The following is an 18,172-nucleotide window of genomic DNA, read 5'->3' on the forward strand; positions in this document are numbered from 1 at the left end:
CCTTCAGAGAAAGGAAGTCATGGCCAATCTGATGGAAAGCTTGCTAAATCCCTGTGCTACTTTTTCTTGTACCTAAATTCCTTATCTGCCCTTCATATTAAATGTTTCAGAAATTGTCTGTGGAAGGAATCCATCTTATGCCAGCCAGACTGAAAGATTAGGAGAAAGTACAGATCCTTCATGAAATAACATTAGAACAGTGGTTTTCAAACATTAGTTTACATCAGAATCACATGAAGGGCTTGTGAAAACACATAGTCCTGGACCCCGCCTCCAGAGTTTCTGATTTAGTATCTTTAACAAGTTCCCAGATGCTGCGGATGCTGACCTTAGCCCCACTGAGAACCGCCGCTTTAGGTTGTTCAAGAATGGTCCTGCTTATCCTTCCTAGTTCTCTCTGGGGTAGACTGTCTAGACTTACAGAAGAAGAAGGTCCTCTCCCATGCCTTAGAAGGCACTCCCCCTTGAACCATATATAGTTATAGAACATGGAAAACTAAGATTTAATATGAAGAAGTAGAATTGATAGAAATCTTAGCATATATTTATAGATTAGGAAACAAATTAATGAGAAAAGAAACGTTCCTCTAAGTCAGAGGAATTCTAGGTACATACTTCCCTAGATTTTTTTTTTTTTACAAAATAAATTATTGGAGAGAAATATTAAGTGGTACCTTGTCCTTTTAGTGTTTGGTTATAAAAAAAAAACTAGTGGAATTATAGGCTTAGTTATGCAACATGAAGATTTATAGCTTATATATTTAGTTAGAACATTTCATACTACTAAGACTGTTTATAGTTTTTCCTAGAGGAATAGGCACAAACCATGGTTAAGCTGCTGAGTTTAATTTTTTTTAGCACTTGAAAAAAAATGTACAGTAGTTTGAACACTCAGTCTTTGCAAACCTCCATTGAGGTCAAAGATTTCATTCATAGGTACAAAATTAGTTTACAAATTTTTTGGCAATTTCATCTTAGTAACCCGTTTTATCCTATTGCCATTGTCCCAACCATTGAAAAAGTTTACAATAATTTACATAGAAATATTTTCAAAGTGCTTAAGAATATTGATTGTTCTCTGGGATATTTACAGGTGGCCTATACAATGTATATACAGGTGGTATACACTATAGCACAAGTTTCATTGCTGGAATATGGCTTTCTAGGGAAAGTGCATATTTGGCCAGAGGTGGCAATACTGTCTAGAAATTCAAGGGTTACAGGTAACCACATCCAAAGCTGAAGCAGAATGTGGACAGGAGTATTTATGAAAGTCATATAAAAATGGTCAAGTACACAAGCTTGATCCACGCAAAGATATCTTGATGTTCTTCCAGGCTGGAGGAAGAAAGAGACTTCAGCTGCTGGCTCGGTTACCATTCCAAATTGGGGAATTATTGGTTTAGACCTCAAAGGTCGAGACATGTCTCAGAAGTCAAGCTAGATCATCATCTGTGCTTACAATTGATATCTGTGGAAAAGAAAAAAATAGAGAGTGAGCTTGGTGATCACTCATTGGTAGCAACTCTTGTCTCTAAAATGGGCCTTGCTTTTGAGTTGATCATTCAGAAATCAAAGGTGCACAGAAGGGAAGTCAGATCATAATAGTGTTGAGTTGTGTCAGTAATGCATTTTAACTTGAATTTAACTGTATCTATTTGATAGAGGAAATAGTGTGACTGATTCTGCCTGTTCTGCTTAATGATCTTAAGTCCTGGAGAAAAATATGAAAAGACACACATGTGCCATGAATTGGCTCCCATTCTTTGTGTTACCAGAGAGCTTGAGAGGAAGGGCTCAAGCCCTTGTTTTGTTCAGACTGTTCCCTAAGCAAAGGCCAAATACTCCATTTGGGCTTCAACTAAAGAACAAGTGACTGAGTCTACTGACTTTAAGCCAACTTGTCTATATATGATATGCTAATTTACTTATTTATAACAGTTCAAAAAGGAGCTACTTGGTTCATGCAAATATTTACATATAGTTTCTATAACCAAAAATATCTCCAAGAGTGTAGTGATGACCTGAAGTTGACTTACTTGTCATTCTGTATGGGGCAGATGCTTATCAACTGACTGACTTACGTTCTAAGAGGCTAGACTATCTAATCTCCAGTAAATGAAATATTTGGTGGGTCCAGGATTCTACTGGCTCTTCCTAGCCCAGGCAGCCCATAGCTTGAGTCTGAAGTCTCTTTTCCAAACAGTCGTACTGCAAGCCATGGCACCAAAAGACACACAGCTGACTTACTGCTGGGTACGTGTGTCCAACAGAAGCACTGTGTCTCCCAATGTCTATCGACAGGTCCTCTTCAGTGGTCTTCAGGTACACAGGATTGTCAAAGTTCATGCTTTTCATGTTCTTGTGTTGCCAGTTCCGCCACATCAAGTAGCCACCTGCTGCTGCCATTGCTAAGAGCACTGAAAAAATCAAAAGGTCACTAAGCAAGGTTTAGTCTCAAAACACAGAACAAAGATCATGTTCACAGATCCATGATAATTGACATTCGTAAAACTTTCTCATTTTATGAAGCTGGGATAACTAGAAGTTAGAATATAATTGAGCCAGGAGCTTGAAACAAGCTCAGACCAGTGGTTCAGTGATATTCCATAGACTGGTGCTGAGTTCTGCACATCGGTCTGGGCAAATGTAGTGTCTTGGGCCCCTGCTCAAGCTGACTGAATTAATATTGCAGAAGGTTCCGGAGAGTTCTTCAAGTGGTCCTCTTACTCTGTTAGCTCAGCTTGGAATCCAGTAATTTAGGATAAGAGGCCATTATAGCATAGTGCCTTAGAATTCACATCCCTAATTAGTAGCTTTAGAGGCTCATCTTCCTGAGTTTGAAAATTCTTAACTATTTTTAATCTACTCCCTTCAAGTCCTATAGTTCTTCATGAAAGCATTTAAGTACTGTATCTCCTCTGTATGAAGCATTATATATTTCAAAGGGGAATAGAACAGTGCTCTTTACTTAAAGGAGCTTACTGGGAAAGGGGGTAAGTCAGACTAACCACTCTGAAGTAGAAAGCAATAAGCACCCTTCTTCATGTAATAGTTGAACATAATTTATCACTGCCAGTCACTGCGTGAAGGATACCTCTGAAGAGAAAGGCATGGACTCTCAACTCAGTGTACCATGTTGGGGAGGGAGCCAGTGTAACTCAGTGTCATGAGTTCTATGACAGTACCAGGGGCCATGGGAGGGGTGACTCTAACTTAACTACAAATGCCCATTTGGTGTCTAACAAGTTCACGGGATCCAGATATATAAAGAATCTACTTACAGAGGGGAAGGATGGCCCAGGCAGCAGAAGTTCCTTTTGGGGGAACACTGACCTCTGATACTGCTGTGGTCACATTGATCCCTACAGGGGAATAAAAAGAATCAGTTTAGAAGGATCTGAATTCAGACTTAGAAATGTTCTCGTCAGGTAGAGAACCTCACATGGTTGCATCCATCACTCATTGTTCAGTATCTACTACAATTGTGTACCAGCAACAACTGATGTAAAACTATGTGAGTCACATGCTGTAATAGCCATTTCATTATCATTTCTCTAACACAATTCTTAGTGAGTCAGGTCAGGCTAAGACTTGCAGCTTCTTAGTCTTTAAAGTTTAAATGTAGGTTACCAATTGGGGCAGAACTAGTAGTTAAAGGCTATATTAATTAACAGATACAAAGTGTGGCTGTTAGTTGAGATTAATGGTTTGCAGTACTGAACCCAATACCTCCAGGAACTAGTCCACTAGTTGGTGAAATTTCTGTTGTGTTGGTATCTTTTGTCTCACTGTAAATCATAGTAGTTGCAGTACCTGAATCATAAAAACCAAGAACCTGGTCAAGGCCAAAGTTCCAGAGTGTCTAGCTGTTTAGTCCAGACAAGCCCTGGGATAGGCTATTTTAACTCCATGAGAAACAGACAAACTACTGCTGAACTAAGTTGCATGGTAGATGTGTCAGAACTGGGAGAAACAGCAGTCTTCAGACAAAACCAGACACATGAGACTTTGGGCAGAAGAGGCACTATTTGAAATCTGACAGTTCAAAAGATGCCACACTTCCTAACCCCTCTAGGCAATGTCCAGGCTCCTGAAAGTTACAAGAAATGCTCTTGAAAACATTACCAGGCATACTACTCTTATCGCCAGGTTGTCTTGCAACTACTTTCTCAGTACACTGAGCTAGTCCCTGCAGGGACTCAGTATTAAACTAATAAAAACCTCACAGTATGAGTTCCTTGCTCACAACATACGCATTTAATTTGCCACTTAATCAAAAGCTAAGAACAGAAGACTAAAATGTAAGTTTGATTTAAGCACGAGTTTAAGATGGTGTCACCCACTGGGGCCATGAGGTTTCCTGTAACCATAACCACCTTTAAGCATAATTTCAGGCCTCTCTCTTTGTAGGAAGATGTTAAGGCTTTGTTCTATTTATCTGCAAGTTGGCTAGCTCAGAGTTGTTATGGGACTAATTGGCACAAATCAGTACAAGGCCTGTTAATACTTTGACTGAAGTGTCATCTATAGACTCATCTAGTGTTGAAATGAGTTAAAAGTCAACTGTGAAGTAATGACATGAACACCTGGTAGGCAATAGTACCAGCTGTGTTCTCAAAGCTATTCCAAGAGTTAAATCATAATTCTTAAAATTCAGGCTAGTTTTTTATAGCTAGTGTCTTATTCTATTGCCTGTTGTATGTCCTGCTGGTGGTTGAAAAGTAAAAAGCCTTACTTTGGCACTCCCGGCCATTTGCCTGTAGATTGTACCCACTGGGACAGGAGCAGGTGTATTTTGGAGAGTGATCACTAATCTGCGGTGCTGGCAGGCAGAGGTATTCACATCCTCCGTTCTCCGTGTCTTCTTCACACCAGTTTTTACCTGGTCAGGAACAAAAGTCCTTTAAAATATGTACTCCAGTGGCTGTTATATACATCAAGTCCTGTTCTAGATGCTGAAGACATGAGTCTTTTTCCCCAAGGAACTTAAACCTGTCTGCTCTGCCCAACCTTCAAGTTAAAATGATACCAATGAAGAATAAATATAAGGGTACAGAGAGCATGCTCTAAGGACACCACAGATCCAAAGAAACTTCTTGGAAGTAGAGCAAGAGTTACGCCTTAAGCAGATGGTGAGGGAGCAGGCGGGAATGGAGGCGAGTGACCAGGAGGAGCACTAATTACTGGTTCAAAGCATAAGGTAAAGGCTCAGAGGAAGGAGATGAGCATGTTCTCCTGGCTTTGTCTTGCCTCATTCCCACAGAGTGGAAGGAACCCAGCTATATGGAAGTTTAAGGGTTTCATTCATTCATTTTTATACATGCACCCACCCAACCACCATATACACACGGTTCTCTTTTGCCTAATCAGCCTTCCTCACTCAAGCTCCTGGTAACCACGAATCTGCTTATTCTCTCTCTAGTTTTCCCTTTCCAAGGCGTCATATAAATGTAGTTACACAGCATGTGTTCTTTTCAAACACTCTCCTTTCATTTAGCAATATTAAGATTTGTGAAGTGTACCGAACTGCGGCTTAGTCATTGTATTTCCCTAATGCCTAAAGGTTTTGATGTACTTATTGGACATGTAGAGCTTCTTTGGAGAAATGTCTACTCAAATCATTTACATATTTTTTAATTGGAGTATTTGCTCTTTTTTATTTTTGAGTTGTAAGAAAGAGCCCTTTATATATTCTGCGTAATAGATTCTTACTGGCTTTATGATTTGCAAATATTTTCTCCCATTCTTGGGTTGCCTTTTCACTTTTTTGAAAGCATACTTTGAATCCCAAAATTTTAAAAAATTCTGATGAAGTTCTCTTACTTTGAATCTCAACATTTAAAAAAATTCTGATGAAGTTCTATTTACCTATTCTTCTGTCACTTGTGTTTTTGGTATCATATATTAGAAACCATTAACCCAAGGACATAAAGATTTACTTCTACGTTCTTTTTTTTTTAATGAATGTGCTTTAGGGCCATTAGAAACTGCGAGCATTCTATTCTATGGATTCTAAAGCTTAGTCTTTTTCAACCTATATCTCCAGGCCTGGAACTGTACCTGTCACTTGATAGAATTTAAAAAAATTTATTTATTCCCCTCCCCTCCCCCCTCCCCTTTGGCAACCATCGGCTTGTTCTCTTCTGTATCTGTGGTCTGTTTCTGTTTGTTTATTTATTTTGATTTTTAGACTCCACATATAAATCATATGGTCTTTGTCTTTCTCTGACTTATTTCACTTAGCATAATAAGGTGATGTTGAGCATCTTTTCATATGTCTGTTGGCAAATATTTTCATTCGTATGTTGTCTTGGGAGGTATTATAAAGATATCTCACAGCTTCTTTATTCATCTACCGATGGATATCTAGGTTGCTTCCATATCTTGGCTATTACTAATAATGTTGCAATGAACATAGGGATGCATATATCTTTTTGAATTAGTATTTTTGTTTTCTTTGGGCAAATACCAAGACATGGAATTACTGGATCATTTGGCAGTTCTATTTTTAATTTTTTGAGGAATCTCCATACTGTTTTCCATATGGCTCTACTAATTTACAATCCTACCAACAGCGCACAAGGGTTCCCTTTTCTCCACATCCTCACCAACACTTGTTGTTTGTTGATTTATTGATGATAGCCATCTGACAGGTGTGAGGTGATATCTCATTGGGATTTTTATTTGCATTTCCCTGAAGATTAGTGACATTGAGCATCTTTTCATATGTCTGTTTGCCATTTGTATGTTGTCTTGGGAGAAATGTCTACCGAGGGCCTCTGCCCATTTTTTAATTTGGTTGTTTGGGTTTTGTTTGGGTTTTTTTGGTGTTAAGTTATACGAGTTCTTTATATATTTTGGATATTAACCCTTTATTGGATGTATCATTTCCAAATATTTTCTCCCATTCAGTAGGTTGTCTTTTTGTTTTGTTCACAGTTTCCTTTGCTGTGCAAAAACTCTCTAGTTTGATGTTAAAAGTTTCATTTAGATAGAACCAGTCAAGTATTTTGGGGAGACAGTATGGCCAGATGTGTCTGAGCATCGACACAATCCTATACAAGATGTGTCATAGGGATGGAGGAAGGGAAAGTTCGTGGCGCTTTGGAGGCTAGTGCCATAGTCTTAGCAAGAGGGAAGGAAGGCCAAGGGTATATGGAAAAGATTGAAATAAAAGACTGAACATGGAGGGTTGGGAGGGAAGGTAAGAGCTGAAGTCCTGAAGCTCTTTTACTAGGAAGTCAGAAATAAAATATACCAAACACCAGGTGTGAAGTGTTTGGTAGAGTATAGAAGGGAAAAGTTCCATTTTAGAGCAAGTTGAATTGCTAAAGAGTTACTGATACCCGGCAGGTACTGTGTCATGCTCCTGCCCTTAAAGTAGCCACGAAGGGTCCTGCTTCCCCAGGTTACCTGATGGCTGTACAAGTTCATGATAGACAATGATGTCTTGGGCATCATTAAGGTTGTTAACTAGAGTGGCCAGCTCCGACCCTGTGAATTTATTGGCACCATAGACGGCTTCATTTTCCCCATCTATCCAGTAGACACGATCCTAAAATAGAAACCCCAAATTAGCACATACATGTAAGATTAGCACAAGTCTCTATCTAACTAAGGTCATTATTATTTACTGGCAATTTAATGGGCCAAGTTTATTTAAGGCTGGCCTGGGATACTCAGTGTAAAACTATAAGAGAAGCAAGTGCAGGTTCCTTAAAGTGCTACAAAGACTCAGCATTTAACTTAGGTTTTAAGTAAAGCAGCTTCTCAGGTCATGCTCCTCTGCCCTTCCCTCCTTCCCCCATGCCTTCTCCTTCTCCCCAAGGGGCTACAGTAACTATAACTTAGACGTGAGGCACCGGTCTTACCTCAAATATCGTCAGTGCAAGAGGATGAGCTAGGAACTCCAGAGACTTCAGCACTATCCTACGATCCTGGCCATTCAGGTCCACACTGGATAACATGTGCAACTTGGAATCCAGCCAATAAAGACGGCTCTTTATAAGGTCTAGGCAGGAGAAGAATTTCATTGTGTGGTAAGTCAGCATTGCTCTGGCTCCCATTTAAAATATCGAAGGAATCCAATATTCAACTTTCATGGTTCCTGCTCCAGCAGGGATTCTTAATGGGATCCCACAAATCTTGTGAAACAGCATAGCAAATCTATACATGGATTTTGGGAAACGAAAGGGGTACCTAATATTCTCAAAGTAACTGACTTAAGAAATGTTACTCACATGATAGAAGTTTTAAAAGAAGCTATCATTTTGTTGCTCTCTCTTTATGAGCCAGAAGAAAACTGTTATAAGCCCAGCAATTCAGGAAATGCTAAGGCACCTGGGCCAGGAGTATTTAGAGTGAGAGTCCCTAAGACCCACAATTCACTGAATTCATGTAGATATTAGGCCCAAATGGACATAAAAGCTAGTAATTACACAGTATGTAATTTAAATTCATCATTCCATTTGTATTGCCCAGTTATTTCCATCCAAAATCACTGCTGTAGGATTGTCTGCTATAGTCCAGAATTAACTATGGAGATCAATTAAAGTTCAATGAAGGCTGTAGAATTGGTGGTCGATGTAGGAAGAACATACATACCAAGTGTAATTCCATTAGGCCATTGGATATCCACTGCCACCAGTGGCCGTCTGTCAAATCCATTCATTCCTGCTTTTTCTATTTTAGCTGGTTCACCCCAGTCTGACCAGTAAACGAATCTGGGAAGAATTAAATTAGAAACAAGCCTCAGTGGTTTAGAATGAATAAAGTTGTAGCTTAGGACAAACATTCAAAGAGTGAACAGAAAACTCTAGGGATTGATTATGACAAATAATCACTCCTTAGGCTATAAATTATGTTCTGTATAAACAAAATTAACATTGAGAATCTACAAGCTCATTTTCACTATATTGATGTTTTTAAGTCAGCCAATGGTCACAGGTTATATATTCCATTTTTAAAAGGCCGATTCTTTCAGAGGAGTGAAGATGACTGTTAAATTTTATAGCAGGGGTAGCTGATTATGTGCTGGTGAGGTTGCAATGGGGCCATTTTTGATTACCTCAGGCTTAGCTTCCTTACCTTTTTTTTGTTGTTGTTTTTAATGTTATTTAGTGGCAATTTATGAAACCCCTCAGTGAAATGTTTCTAGCGAGGTCTGTTGATTTCAGCGGCACTTTTGGACAACTTGCACATTTAGATAAAAGTCTTGGGGTAATGTGGTTACAAAATCCTCACAACTCATGCTAAGACTTAGGTTTGATTACCAAGAGCTAACCTGACAAAGCATTTAGGCAAAAATTTCCTTATGTAGAAGCTAATTGGGTACAAGGGCTCAGATACACCTTTTGGTGTACATCAAGTCAAAAACATTGTTTCCTTAACCAGCACTCATATTGCCCTGGGAGGACCTGTCATATAGGTGGCACCATGACATCTTGGGCCAGACAATTCTTTCTTGTGGGTGGCTGATATGTCTGGGTATTTCAGTTCTACTTCAGGCATGAGGAAAGCTCCTGGCCAATGCAGACAGCATCCAAAAGGTTATATAGTGCAAAATACAGAATACAAACCCAGATAAGGGGTCCACAGCTATGGAGGCAGGCTCTCTCAAGTCAGAGTTAAACAGGAGCTTCCTCTTGGTTCCGTCCAGGGTAGCTACTGAAATAGTCTTAGAAGCCGCGTCAGTCCAGTAGATGGTCTTGTACACCCAATCAACAGCGATGGCTGCAGGATTATAGACATTGTCGATCATTTTAACATGTCTACCAACCTTGTCATCAAGTGAGGCACTGAAACAGAGTAGGTCACAAGAAATTTCAGAGTTTGACACCATCGGAGCCTGGAGAACAGACTTTCTGCTTACAAAATGGTCCACAACTTTGTTTGGAAAGAACCCTAGTAACACTGCTCACCACTCAATTGATTGAATCGTGCTGCTCACTGATACTAAATTAACAATAACGTAGGTTATCTAGTTGCTGTATGTATTCTATATACAAGACCCACACACTTCTAAGTGAAGCTATTGATTTCAGTACCCATCATCTGAGTTTCTACAGTTCCCATTAAGAAAAAGCTGCACTGCCCTGGCCAGTGTGGCTCAGTGGTTGGAGCATCAGTCCATGCAACAAAGGGTTCAGTTCCTGGTTAAGGGCACATGCCTGGGTGCAGGTCTGATTTCTGGCCCAGATTAGGGTGCCTATAGAGCAGGGTACATTGGGAGGTAGCCTATCCATGTGTCTTTCTCACATCAATGTTTCTTTCTCTCTCCCCCTCCCTTCCACTCTCTCTAAAAATCAATGGGGCCCAGCTGGGTGTGGCTCAGTGGTTAAGCATCCACCTAGGATCCAGGAGATGCGGTTCGATTCCTGGTCAGGGCACATGCCCGGGTTTTGGGCTCAATCTCCAGACGGGGGCGAGCAGGAGGCAGCCGATCAATGACTTTCTCATCACTGATGTTTCTCTCTCTCTCTCTCCCTCTCCCTTCCTCTCTCTGAAATCAATGAAGATATATTTTAAATAAATAAATAAATAAACAAACAAACAAATAAATAAAATAAAAATCAATGGGAAAAAAATCCTTGGGTGAAGATTAACAAACAAGAAGGAAAAAAAAAAGAAAAAAGCTGCACTACCATTTCTATTTGTAGCAACCATAAACAGTTCTCAATTAACCGTAGAGAAAGAGGAATACACAGGAGAAATTAAAATGTCATGTTATACTCATGGCTGTAGCCATCTTTTGCTTCATAGGTAACTGTTCATTTCCAGTGAGGAACTGATAGTAATTTAAAAGTTAAAGAATCCATGTTTAGATTTACTATTTCCAGCTAATTAGATGTTAGATTGAGACAAGAGCAATTCATCCAAACCTTCCCAAAGGACAAGTGACAATGACTTAGGCCAAGACACCAAGAATGGAACTGAAAGTTACCTGAAGATGGCCTTTTGGCTTAGATCAGCCCAGAATAGTTTCTGAGCAGCAATGTCAGCATCGAGGGCCACGGTGTTTCTTAGCTGTTCAACTAGTTGGATATATTCTTTCCTCTCTAAGCCAATCTTCCTGATGTCTCTTCGATTAGTGAAAATCAGACTTGGCTCTTTGCCTGCAAGACACGAGTCAAGTTTATTTAGTTTTGCTGTAAGAGGGCAAGGGCCTTCTAAGTTACCTCCCCCCAACAGAGCAGCACTTAAAAAGGGAAGCCACTACTGAACACCTCAGGAGTACTTGTGTCAGAGCCAGTGCCCCGGAGACCTGCAAGTGCTTCCCACTGCTTAAGAAGGCAGTTCTGAAGTCTCAGCATTCAACAATAGGGCAGCTGGTGAATAAGTTACTTATTTGAATTGCACTCCAGTTTCGGAAGCAGAAAGTAAGCAAACCTGGCAGGTACTCATGGTATCATGTGCAAAAGGAATCGACCAAGGCAGGAATCTGGGCAAATGAACTCTATTTAACCTATGACAGAGAATGCACTTTGAGTTTAGTAGCATTGCTCTCAGGCACTATTTTGATTTCATATTTAGTTTGACTATTATAGTCATTGGCTGTACCTTTCATAAGCATTTACTCATAAAGGTACCAGAGCAACACCAGTCCAAGTCCATTTACCTACAGCCTTGCACACACCGCTCGCGAGATCCATTTGGTAGCCACGACTACATTCGCACTTGTATCCGCCTTTTAAGTTGATACAAATTTGACTGCAGATTCCCGGATTTTGGCATTCATCAATATCTAGGAGGGAAATTAGAATTAATCTTGCTGTTCCTGGATAACCTACAGAGATAGACTGTCCTTTCCCATCACCCCCAGGGCTTAGGCTCTCTTCTTTGACTCACCTCCACAGGTTTTCCTATCTATCAGCTCAAACCCTGCTGCGCAGTCACATTCGTAGCCTATAACTAGGTCTCTGCAGATATGGGAACATCCACCGTTATTAACCAAGCATTCATTTACATCTGAAATAACAATGCCAAGTAGAGTTATTTGATAACTTATTTCAAATTGATATTTGTCGTATTAACATTTAAAATCCAGGCTATGTGCAATAACTTCTTATCTAGTTAGTCTGGTCAAACCTATGATTTTTTCCAAGCTCTAATAATTTTTCCTATAAAGATGCATCTTAGAGTATACTGGGGGACTAATAGACCCCATCTCCTTGGCCACTTGGTTAACCAGGCTTCAGTCAAGTTTCTCTATTACTGATCAGTTATCTTTAAGGAGGTAAATTAGGAACTAGTTTGTCACTGCTTGGGCTCTTAAGTCATAAAAACCACTCTTGCCCATCTGGCATGGCTCAGTGGTTGAGTGTCTACCTATGAACCAGGAGGTCGTGGTTTGATTCCCAGTCAGGGCATATGCCCGGGGTGTGGGCTCGATCCCCAGCAGGGGGTGTGCAGGAGGCTGCTGATCAATGACTCTCTCTCATAATTGATGTTTCTATCTCTCTCTCTCCCTCTCCCTTCCTCTCTGAAATAAAAATATATTTTCTTTTTTAAAAATTCACTCTTAAGTCCAACAATTGAACTTAGTTCATTAAAAGTACATAGTTTAACCAGATATTATACAGGGTCCAAACACCATTAGCCAAGCCAGATCTAATTAACCATCCCAGCTCTGTCCCCAAGCAACTCCTTCACTTACGACATTCTTTCAGGGGTTCATCGCTCCAGTCCCTGCAGTCCTGTTCCTGGTTACATACTTTAATGATATCTATGCATTCCCCGCTTCTGCACTTGAACTTTCCGGGGCCCAAGCACTGATTGACTACAAAGAGAAACACAGACGACAGATTCCATGAGTGGGTCTGATCAGAGCAGTCCTTTGACAAACCCACGTGAAGAGACCCTTACCATTTTTGCAGTTGACTTCATCAGAGCCATCGACACAGTCTCGGATACCGTTACACTGCCTGCTGCCATGGATGCAGCTGCCATCCTCGCATTCGAACTGGTCAGGTCGGCAGGTTCGAGAAGCTACAAAGGGAGGGAACACCATGGGTTGAAGCCAGCCAAGTTGTCCCCGGTGACTACATGGAAGGGAACCGAACGTGCCATACTGATGAGAACGCTACGTACGACAGTTGACCTCATCGCTGCCATCCCTGCAGTCAGGATCTCCGTCACATCGCCACTTCTTGTGGATGCACTCGCCAGAGCCACATTGGATCTCGCTGGCTGGGCACTTGGTGTGTATCACTGGCTGGCGGCCACACTGCTCCAGGGACTCATCAGACTGGTCGGAGCAGTCGGCATCATCGTCACACACCCAGCTGAGGGGGATGCAGGACGAGGCGCTGCACTGGAACTCGTGGGCACCGCAGGACGGCGGGGCACAGTTGAGCTCATCGCTGCCATCGTTACAGTCGTCCTGGCCGTTGCACACAAAATTCCTGGAGATGCAGCGGCCACTGGAGCAAGTGAACTCGTCAGAGCTGCATGTGATGTTGCCTGTTGAGAGAGAGCACGCCCCACTGAAAGTGCATCAGAACTGCCTTTCAACACTTTTATCCCAAAGTCTAACCTACAGATCTTTGATCATGAATCCTAGCTTTCTAGCTTAATTTAAAAGCTGAAGTGCAGTTATATCAATAGTCAAATCCCTGGGATACTGGGAACAGTCTCACCATGTAAAAGATGCAGGGACACTTGAATAAGAGCAGAAATAAAGGACAGAGAAAAGAGCTGAAGACCAGAAATTAATTTGAGATGAGCACCACAAAGGACTCTTACAGGAAGTGATCAATAACTTAAACGGGGAGTTTCATTCTGGAAGGCAGAGACTGAGTTATCTTTAAATGGACATAGTGCTTATCAGGCCAGACCATATCATTAGCTGAAACTATCATGCCTCAGGTATTCAGGCAAACGTACTCATAATAAGCATTATGACACTATCCCCCAAAAGAAGCCATTATGCTATACCACCATACATGGCTCCTCCTTATATCCTTCAAATGAGGATCACAAATAACAGGTCCTAAATACTTAGTTTTATAAAGTCACTTCAAGGGCTAGAATTGCAATTTAGCAGCCAGGTATGATAGTAACGATAAGCTAGTCAGAGTCAAAGATAAGTCAGTTTGTACTGTGATTCAAATTCCGGCCAAATGAATTAAGGTCACAATTTGGTGGTAATTAGAGTAGAGACCACAACTCTCTTGGGAAGCCAAATCTAGATTTAAGAGGGAAACACTTGGCAGCTCCAGGGCTTACCAATACATAAAGCTCAATTCTAGGATTAAACGCCAAGACTCATTAGACTAGGTGCAGTGGTATTGACCTCAGAAAGTAATTTCTACACACAAGACATGTTTCAACTGCAGGTGCCCTGGACTCGTTTGTACACTACTGCATTAGGAGAACTGTGCTCCTGGGGAGCTGTAGTTACAGAGGCCCTATAAAAAGGGCGGTAGCTTGAAAGAGTGTTCAAAACAATGTTTGTTCAGCCTCGAGATTTTCCCAGGGCCTCACCTTTAACGTGTAGCATTTATTACACACTTTTCAAGAACAGAAGCATGAAAGGGAATGAAACAGAGTTGGCTTTTATAGGTAGAAACTGACAGAAGATAAAGTTACCACCAGCTGGGTAGAGTTTTCTTTGGGTATCTGCTAGCATGATGTTAATGAACACTCCTGTGCCAGTTTAACTTCTGGAAGGGTTAAAATAGAATCTGTTTGGGGGCTAAGAAATGCTTGTATGATATTCAAGTATTTTATTTCAATAAGGAGATCCAATTTAGACGTAGGAATGCGTTTGCTGGCCCTGCTCCCCTTCTGGTGCGGAGCCAGAGTGAGGAAGGGCCTTGGATTATTGTCATGAGAGACAAAAGTCCACACACTTGGTGCTTCACTGAGCTACTTCTAAATGTAAGTGCCTTGAATCACTTACCTTTTTATTTCTATTTGTCTAGAAGAAAACACCAAAGCAAGACATGGTCAATTTCCATATGAGCTTCTTTCAGACTTTTAGGGTAGTTATGAAGGACAGGTAGTTGAGCAGATAGCAAAGTCACTGAAAGCGAGTCAATGTAATTGCATCTTCATGCCTAAGTTAGCTTCCCCTGCCCACCCTTCTTTGAGCAAAGGGGTCTTTGGGATAAGCCACTCAACACTGATCTTCTTACCACAGTTTTCTTCATCTTCTCCACTGTCACAATCATTTTCACCATCGCATCTCCAGGACTCTGGGATACACTGAGTAGAATGGGCGCCACAGCTGATTTCATTTGTGCGGCATGTTCTCATATCTGTTGATGATATACAGTCTCAAAAGAGCCTCCAGACTCATCAGGGCAAAGTCGCTGCTCCTGTGCTGCTTGGAAGTGGTACATCTAAAACTCAGTGGCCTGGCATGCTGGTGAAATTTGACTTACTAGTTGAAGCCTGCGTAGATCCTTTGCCAGCTCCATTGCTTAGAAGCCATGCCAACCTATGCTACCTGGCAGTACACCTGAGAGCCTTGACCATGTTACTCCTTCAAGGTTCCGTGGCATGCCCAGATCTGGCTTTTGTTTTACTTGGCATAGTTAGGTTTATTGGCTGGCCTGCTCCTTGACCGTTATTTATCTGTTGGATATCAAGTGGCACACCCAGATATCTAATCCCAACTTCATTAAAGGCCAGGTGGTCTAACACCCATGAGGTCTTGCTTCTAGGTTCCTTTACGGGCCTCCTTCACAACTGCCTTTAGATTTACACTTGCAGAGTAGTGACATCCCATACATTTTGACTTTACTGGGTCATCCTTTACCAAAACTCGGGGCTGAATCTTTATGGAACCTGTCGTTACATATGGTAGCTCACCTGCCTTGACCAATATTCTTATTACTCCCCTCACTTCCTGCCTACAAAATTGGCATCGCACCTTTATTTTCCTTTCTGCTTGATTTTCTTTTGTAACCATTTTCCAGACCAAAATTTTGTTCATTAGTCCTCCACTTTTAGCGCTTCATTAGGTCTCTACTGCCTGAAAATGAACTCCAAGACTTTCTTCACCTTGACACTCAAATGATCCCAAATTGTCCTATCATCACATAGACTTTTTCCTGAATGTCAGCCTAAGAACTTGGATATACATTTGCATAACTATGAAATTTCTCTTATTTAAGAACAAGCTGTAAGTTCCCTACTTTAATAACTTCAAGTTACGTTTTTGTTCAGAATCACTGTATCACCCTACTTCTAGCCACTTTACCTCTTCAGTAATAGGTATCTTTTTCATAACACGAGAAGCTGTGTGTGTAAAAGCTTATACTCGGCCTACGGGAGACCCTTCCATCTTGACTTAGCTTCCAGGACCAGAGTACCATCTGCTCAGATTCGTCATTATCAAACATTTGAAATCTGTGCACCTAGTCAAGGAGTTCTTAATGAAGTCTGCTGGCTTCAGTCTTAAATATTCAACAGTGAAGCTACCCAAGAGAATGTCAGTCTTGTTAGACTAGGGAGAACATTCTTTAAAGGACACTGATGAACTGTAAATGACCTGACTGACTTTGGAGTCAATTGGCCTACACTTTAAGGGGGTCAAAGGAAAATGACACCGAGTATTGCATTAAACAACACTTAGAGCTATGAGACACGGAACAGCTTAGAAAAGTGCAAGTCTAAAAGCAAGTCACACTCACGGCACTGTTCTGGGCTGTCATCAGAGCCATCTTCACAGTCAGGATCCCCATCGCACTGCCATCGGCTGGGGACACACTGGCCATTGTTGCACACAAAGTCAGACTCGGCACACGTCTTCTTCTCTACAAAAGTTTATTTGCAGGGTTAAAGTTGAAGTCACTTACCCAAGAGCCCTATATTCCCATTACCTTGTGGAATTCAAGCTGAAGTTGACTAAATATGCTAGTTGATATGCTTGAAAGAAAGCCCCACTGAAACTATAACCAAGTTCAATACTAAGAGGTTGGACAGGAAAAATAGGAATTGGCTTTATAAGTTTCAAGTAATTGTGTAGCTTTTCCCTTTGGGACATCTCAATATAAGCACTCAGAGCTCCCCTGAGCATTGCTGCCACTTTCCCTCTCGACTTTCATACCTGGGAGGCAGAGACAAAGTCTGGTCAAGAAATACTTCATTTTCCCCACCTTGTGTGATCTTGATTGTATATACATCTTTCTACTTACCTCTTCCAAACCCCCCTGCCATGTGGCTAGACGTTATTTATGCAAAGACTGTATTAGGAAAAGCCAGTGATGACTCTTAAGATGACCCAGGTTAGTTTCTACTTGGAATTGACTCTAATCACTGTCTTCCCCCTTTACAATATCAGAAGCTAAACCAGAGTGACCCTCTTGTTTAGGACACTCTAAACTCTGAGAGTTGTACCTAGTTTAAACCCCTGACGTGAAGCTGTCCCTTTCAAATTTTCAGCAAATTGTCAGCTTTTAGTTGACGTATCATTAGAGTTAGTCAGATGGTAAAAGACTTCCAAAACATGAAAACTTTCTAAGAAAAAACAGTAGGTTTTGTCAAATATATAAGTTTAGACTAGAGGCAGAACTGTTACTTACACCAAGAGAACAGTTGACAAGAGTGAGGTCCTACTAGTGGGATATTTAGTGAGGGGATTATATTACCTAAGGAACCCAGAAATAGCATGGAACTGAGTGTCTTATAGAATAGATGAAAGTCTTAGTGTTAGAGTGCAAGTGATGGGAAAGTGTTGCACAGGAGAACTATGTTTGGTCTTGAGATTGGAGAGAAGTTTCTTCCCTGAGACTGTAGAATGGACTTCCTATGCTTCCGAATAAGCTCTTAATCTCTTAAATGGCATAAAACCATCCATAGTATTGCCCAGAGAGCTTAAACATAGGACAGTCAGCCACAGTGTTTACACTCTAACATTTTAGTAATGATGCATGAAGAAGTAGGTAATGGCATAACAAGATGGCAGTTGATGAAATCTACATTAAGCTGTTTTTCTTCTGTGTTTCTAGTTTGGATATCTCATAATAACATCTACTAAAAGACAAATGACAATGTTATCACCGACATTCACACACAACATTGTTTTAGGATTTTTACAACACAGAACAAAGGGGTCAAGGTACCTACATAAGAACGTGTAGTTCTCAGCTGTTCTGGCTGATATGAAGCTATACAGATTGCATAAACAGGCATTTCTCACAATGATCTTTTGACAGACACT

At 40.9% G+C, this 18,172-nt stretch overlaps 1 protein-coding gene across 3 annotated transcripts in view; it reads right to left on the bottom strand.

Annotated features, from left to right (window-relative positions):
* Positions 1 to 825: 825 nt before the first annotated feature.
* The window catches only part of VLDLR (very low density lipoprotein receptor), a 29,157-nt gene continuing 11,810 nt past the window's right edge, over positions 826 to 18,172 (bottom strand). The window contains exons 3-19 of one of the 3 annotated variants that reach the window (XM_087822684.1): positions 16,644 to 16,766; positions 15,141 to 15,263; positions 13,093 to 13,464; positions 12,868 to 12,990; positions 12,659 to 12,781; positions 11,851 to 11,970; positions 11,621 to 11,746; positions 10,946 to 11,117; positions 9,582 to 9,800; positions 8,608 to 8,726; positions 7,875 to 8,014; positions 7,417 to 7,558; positions 4,739 to 4,885; positions 3,733 to 3,816; positions 3,285 to 3,365; positions 2,251 to 2,420; positions 826 to 1,471 (exon numbers count right to left, since the gene is read on the bottom strand). In XM_087822684.1, coding sequence (XP_087678810.1) covers positions 1,436 to 1,471; positions 2,251 to 2,420; positions 3,285 to 3,365; positions 3,733 to 3,816; positions 4,739 to 4,885; positions 7,417 to 7,558; positions 7,875 to 8,014; positions 8,608 to 8,726; positions 9,582 to 9,800; positions 10,946 to 11,117; positions 11,621 to 11,746; positions 11,851 to 11,970; positions 12,659 to 12,781; positions 12,868 to 12,990; positions 13,093 to 13,464; positions 15,141 to 15,263; positions 16,644 to 16,766 — 2,420 coding nt within the window. In that variant the 3' untranslated portion in view covers positions 826 to 1,435. Of the gene's footprint in view, positions 1,472 to 1,491; positions 2,421 to 3,284; positions 3,366 to 3,732; positions 3,817 to 4,738; positions 4,886 to 7,416; positions 7,559 to 7,874; positions 8,015 to 8,607; positions 8,727 to 9,581; positions 9,801 to 10,945; positions 11,118 to 11,620; positions 11,747 to 11,850; positions 11,971 to 12,658; positions 12,782 to 12,867; positions 12,991 to 13,092; positions 13,465 to 15,140; positions 15,264 to 16,643; positions 16,767 to 18,172 lie in introns of those variants that run through there. The other 2 variants (XM_087822683.1, XM_016214291.2) reach the window with 2 other exon arrangements.

The sequence above is a fragment of the Miniopterus natalensis genome, chromosome 12 (genome assembly GCF_054644295.1).
Source record: "Miniopterus natalensis isolate mMinNat1 chromosome 12, mMinNat1.hap1, whole genome shotgun sequence".
In the NCBI taxonomy this organism is placed as follows: domain Eukaryota; kingdom Metazoa; phylum Chordata; class Mammalia; order Chiroptera; family Miniopteridae; genus Miniopterus; species Miniopterus natalensis.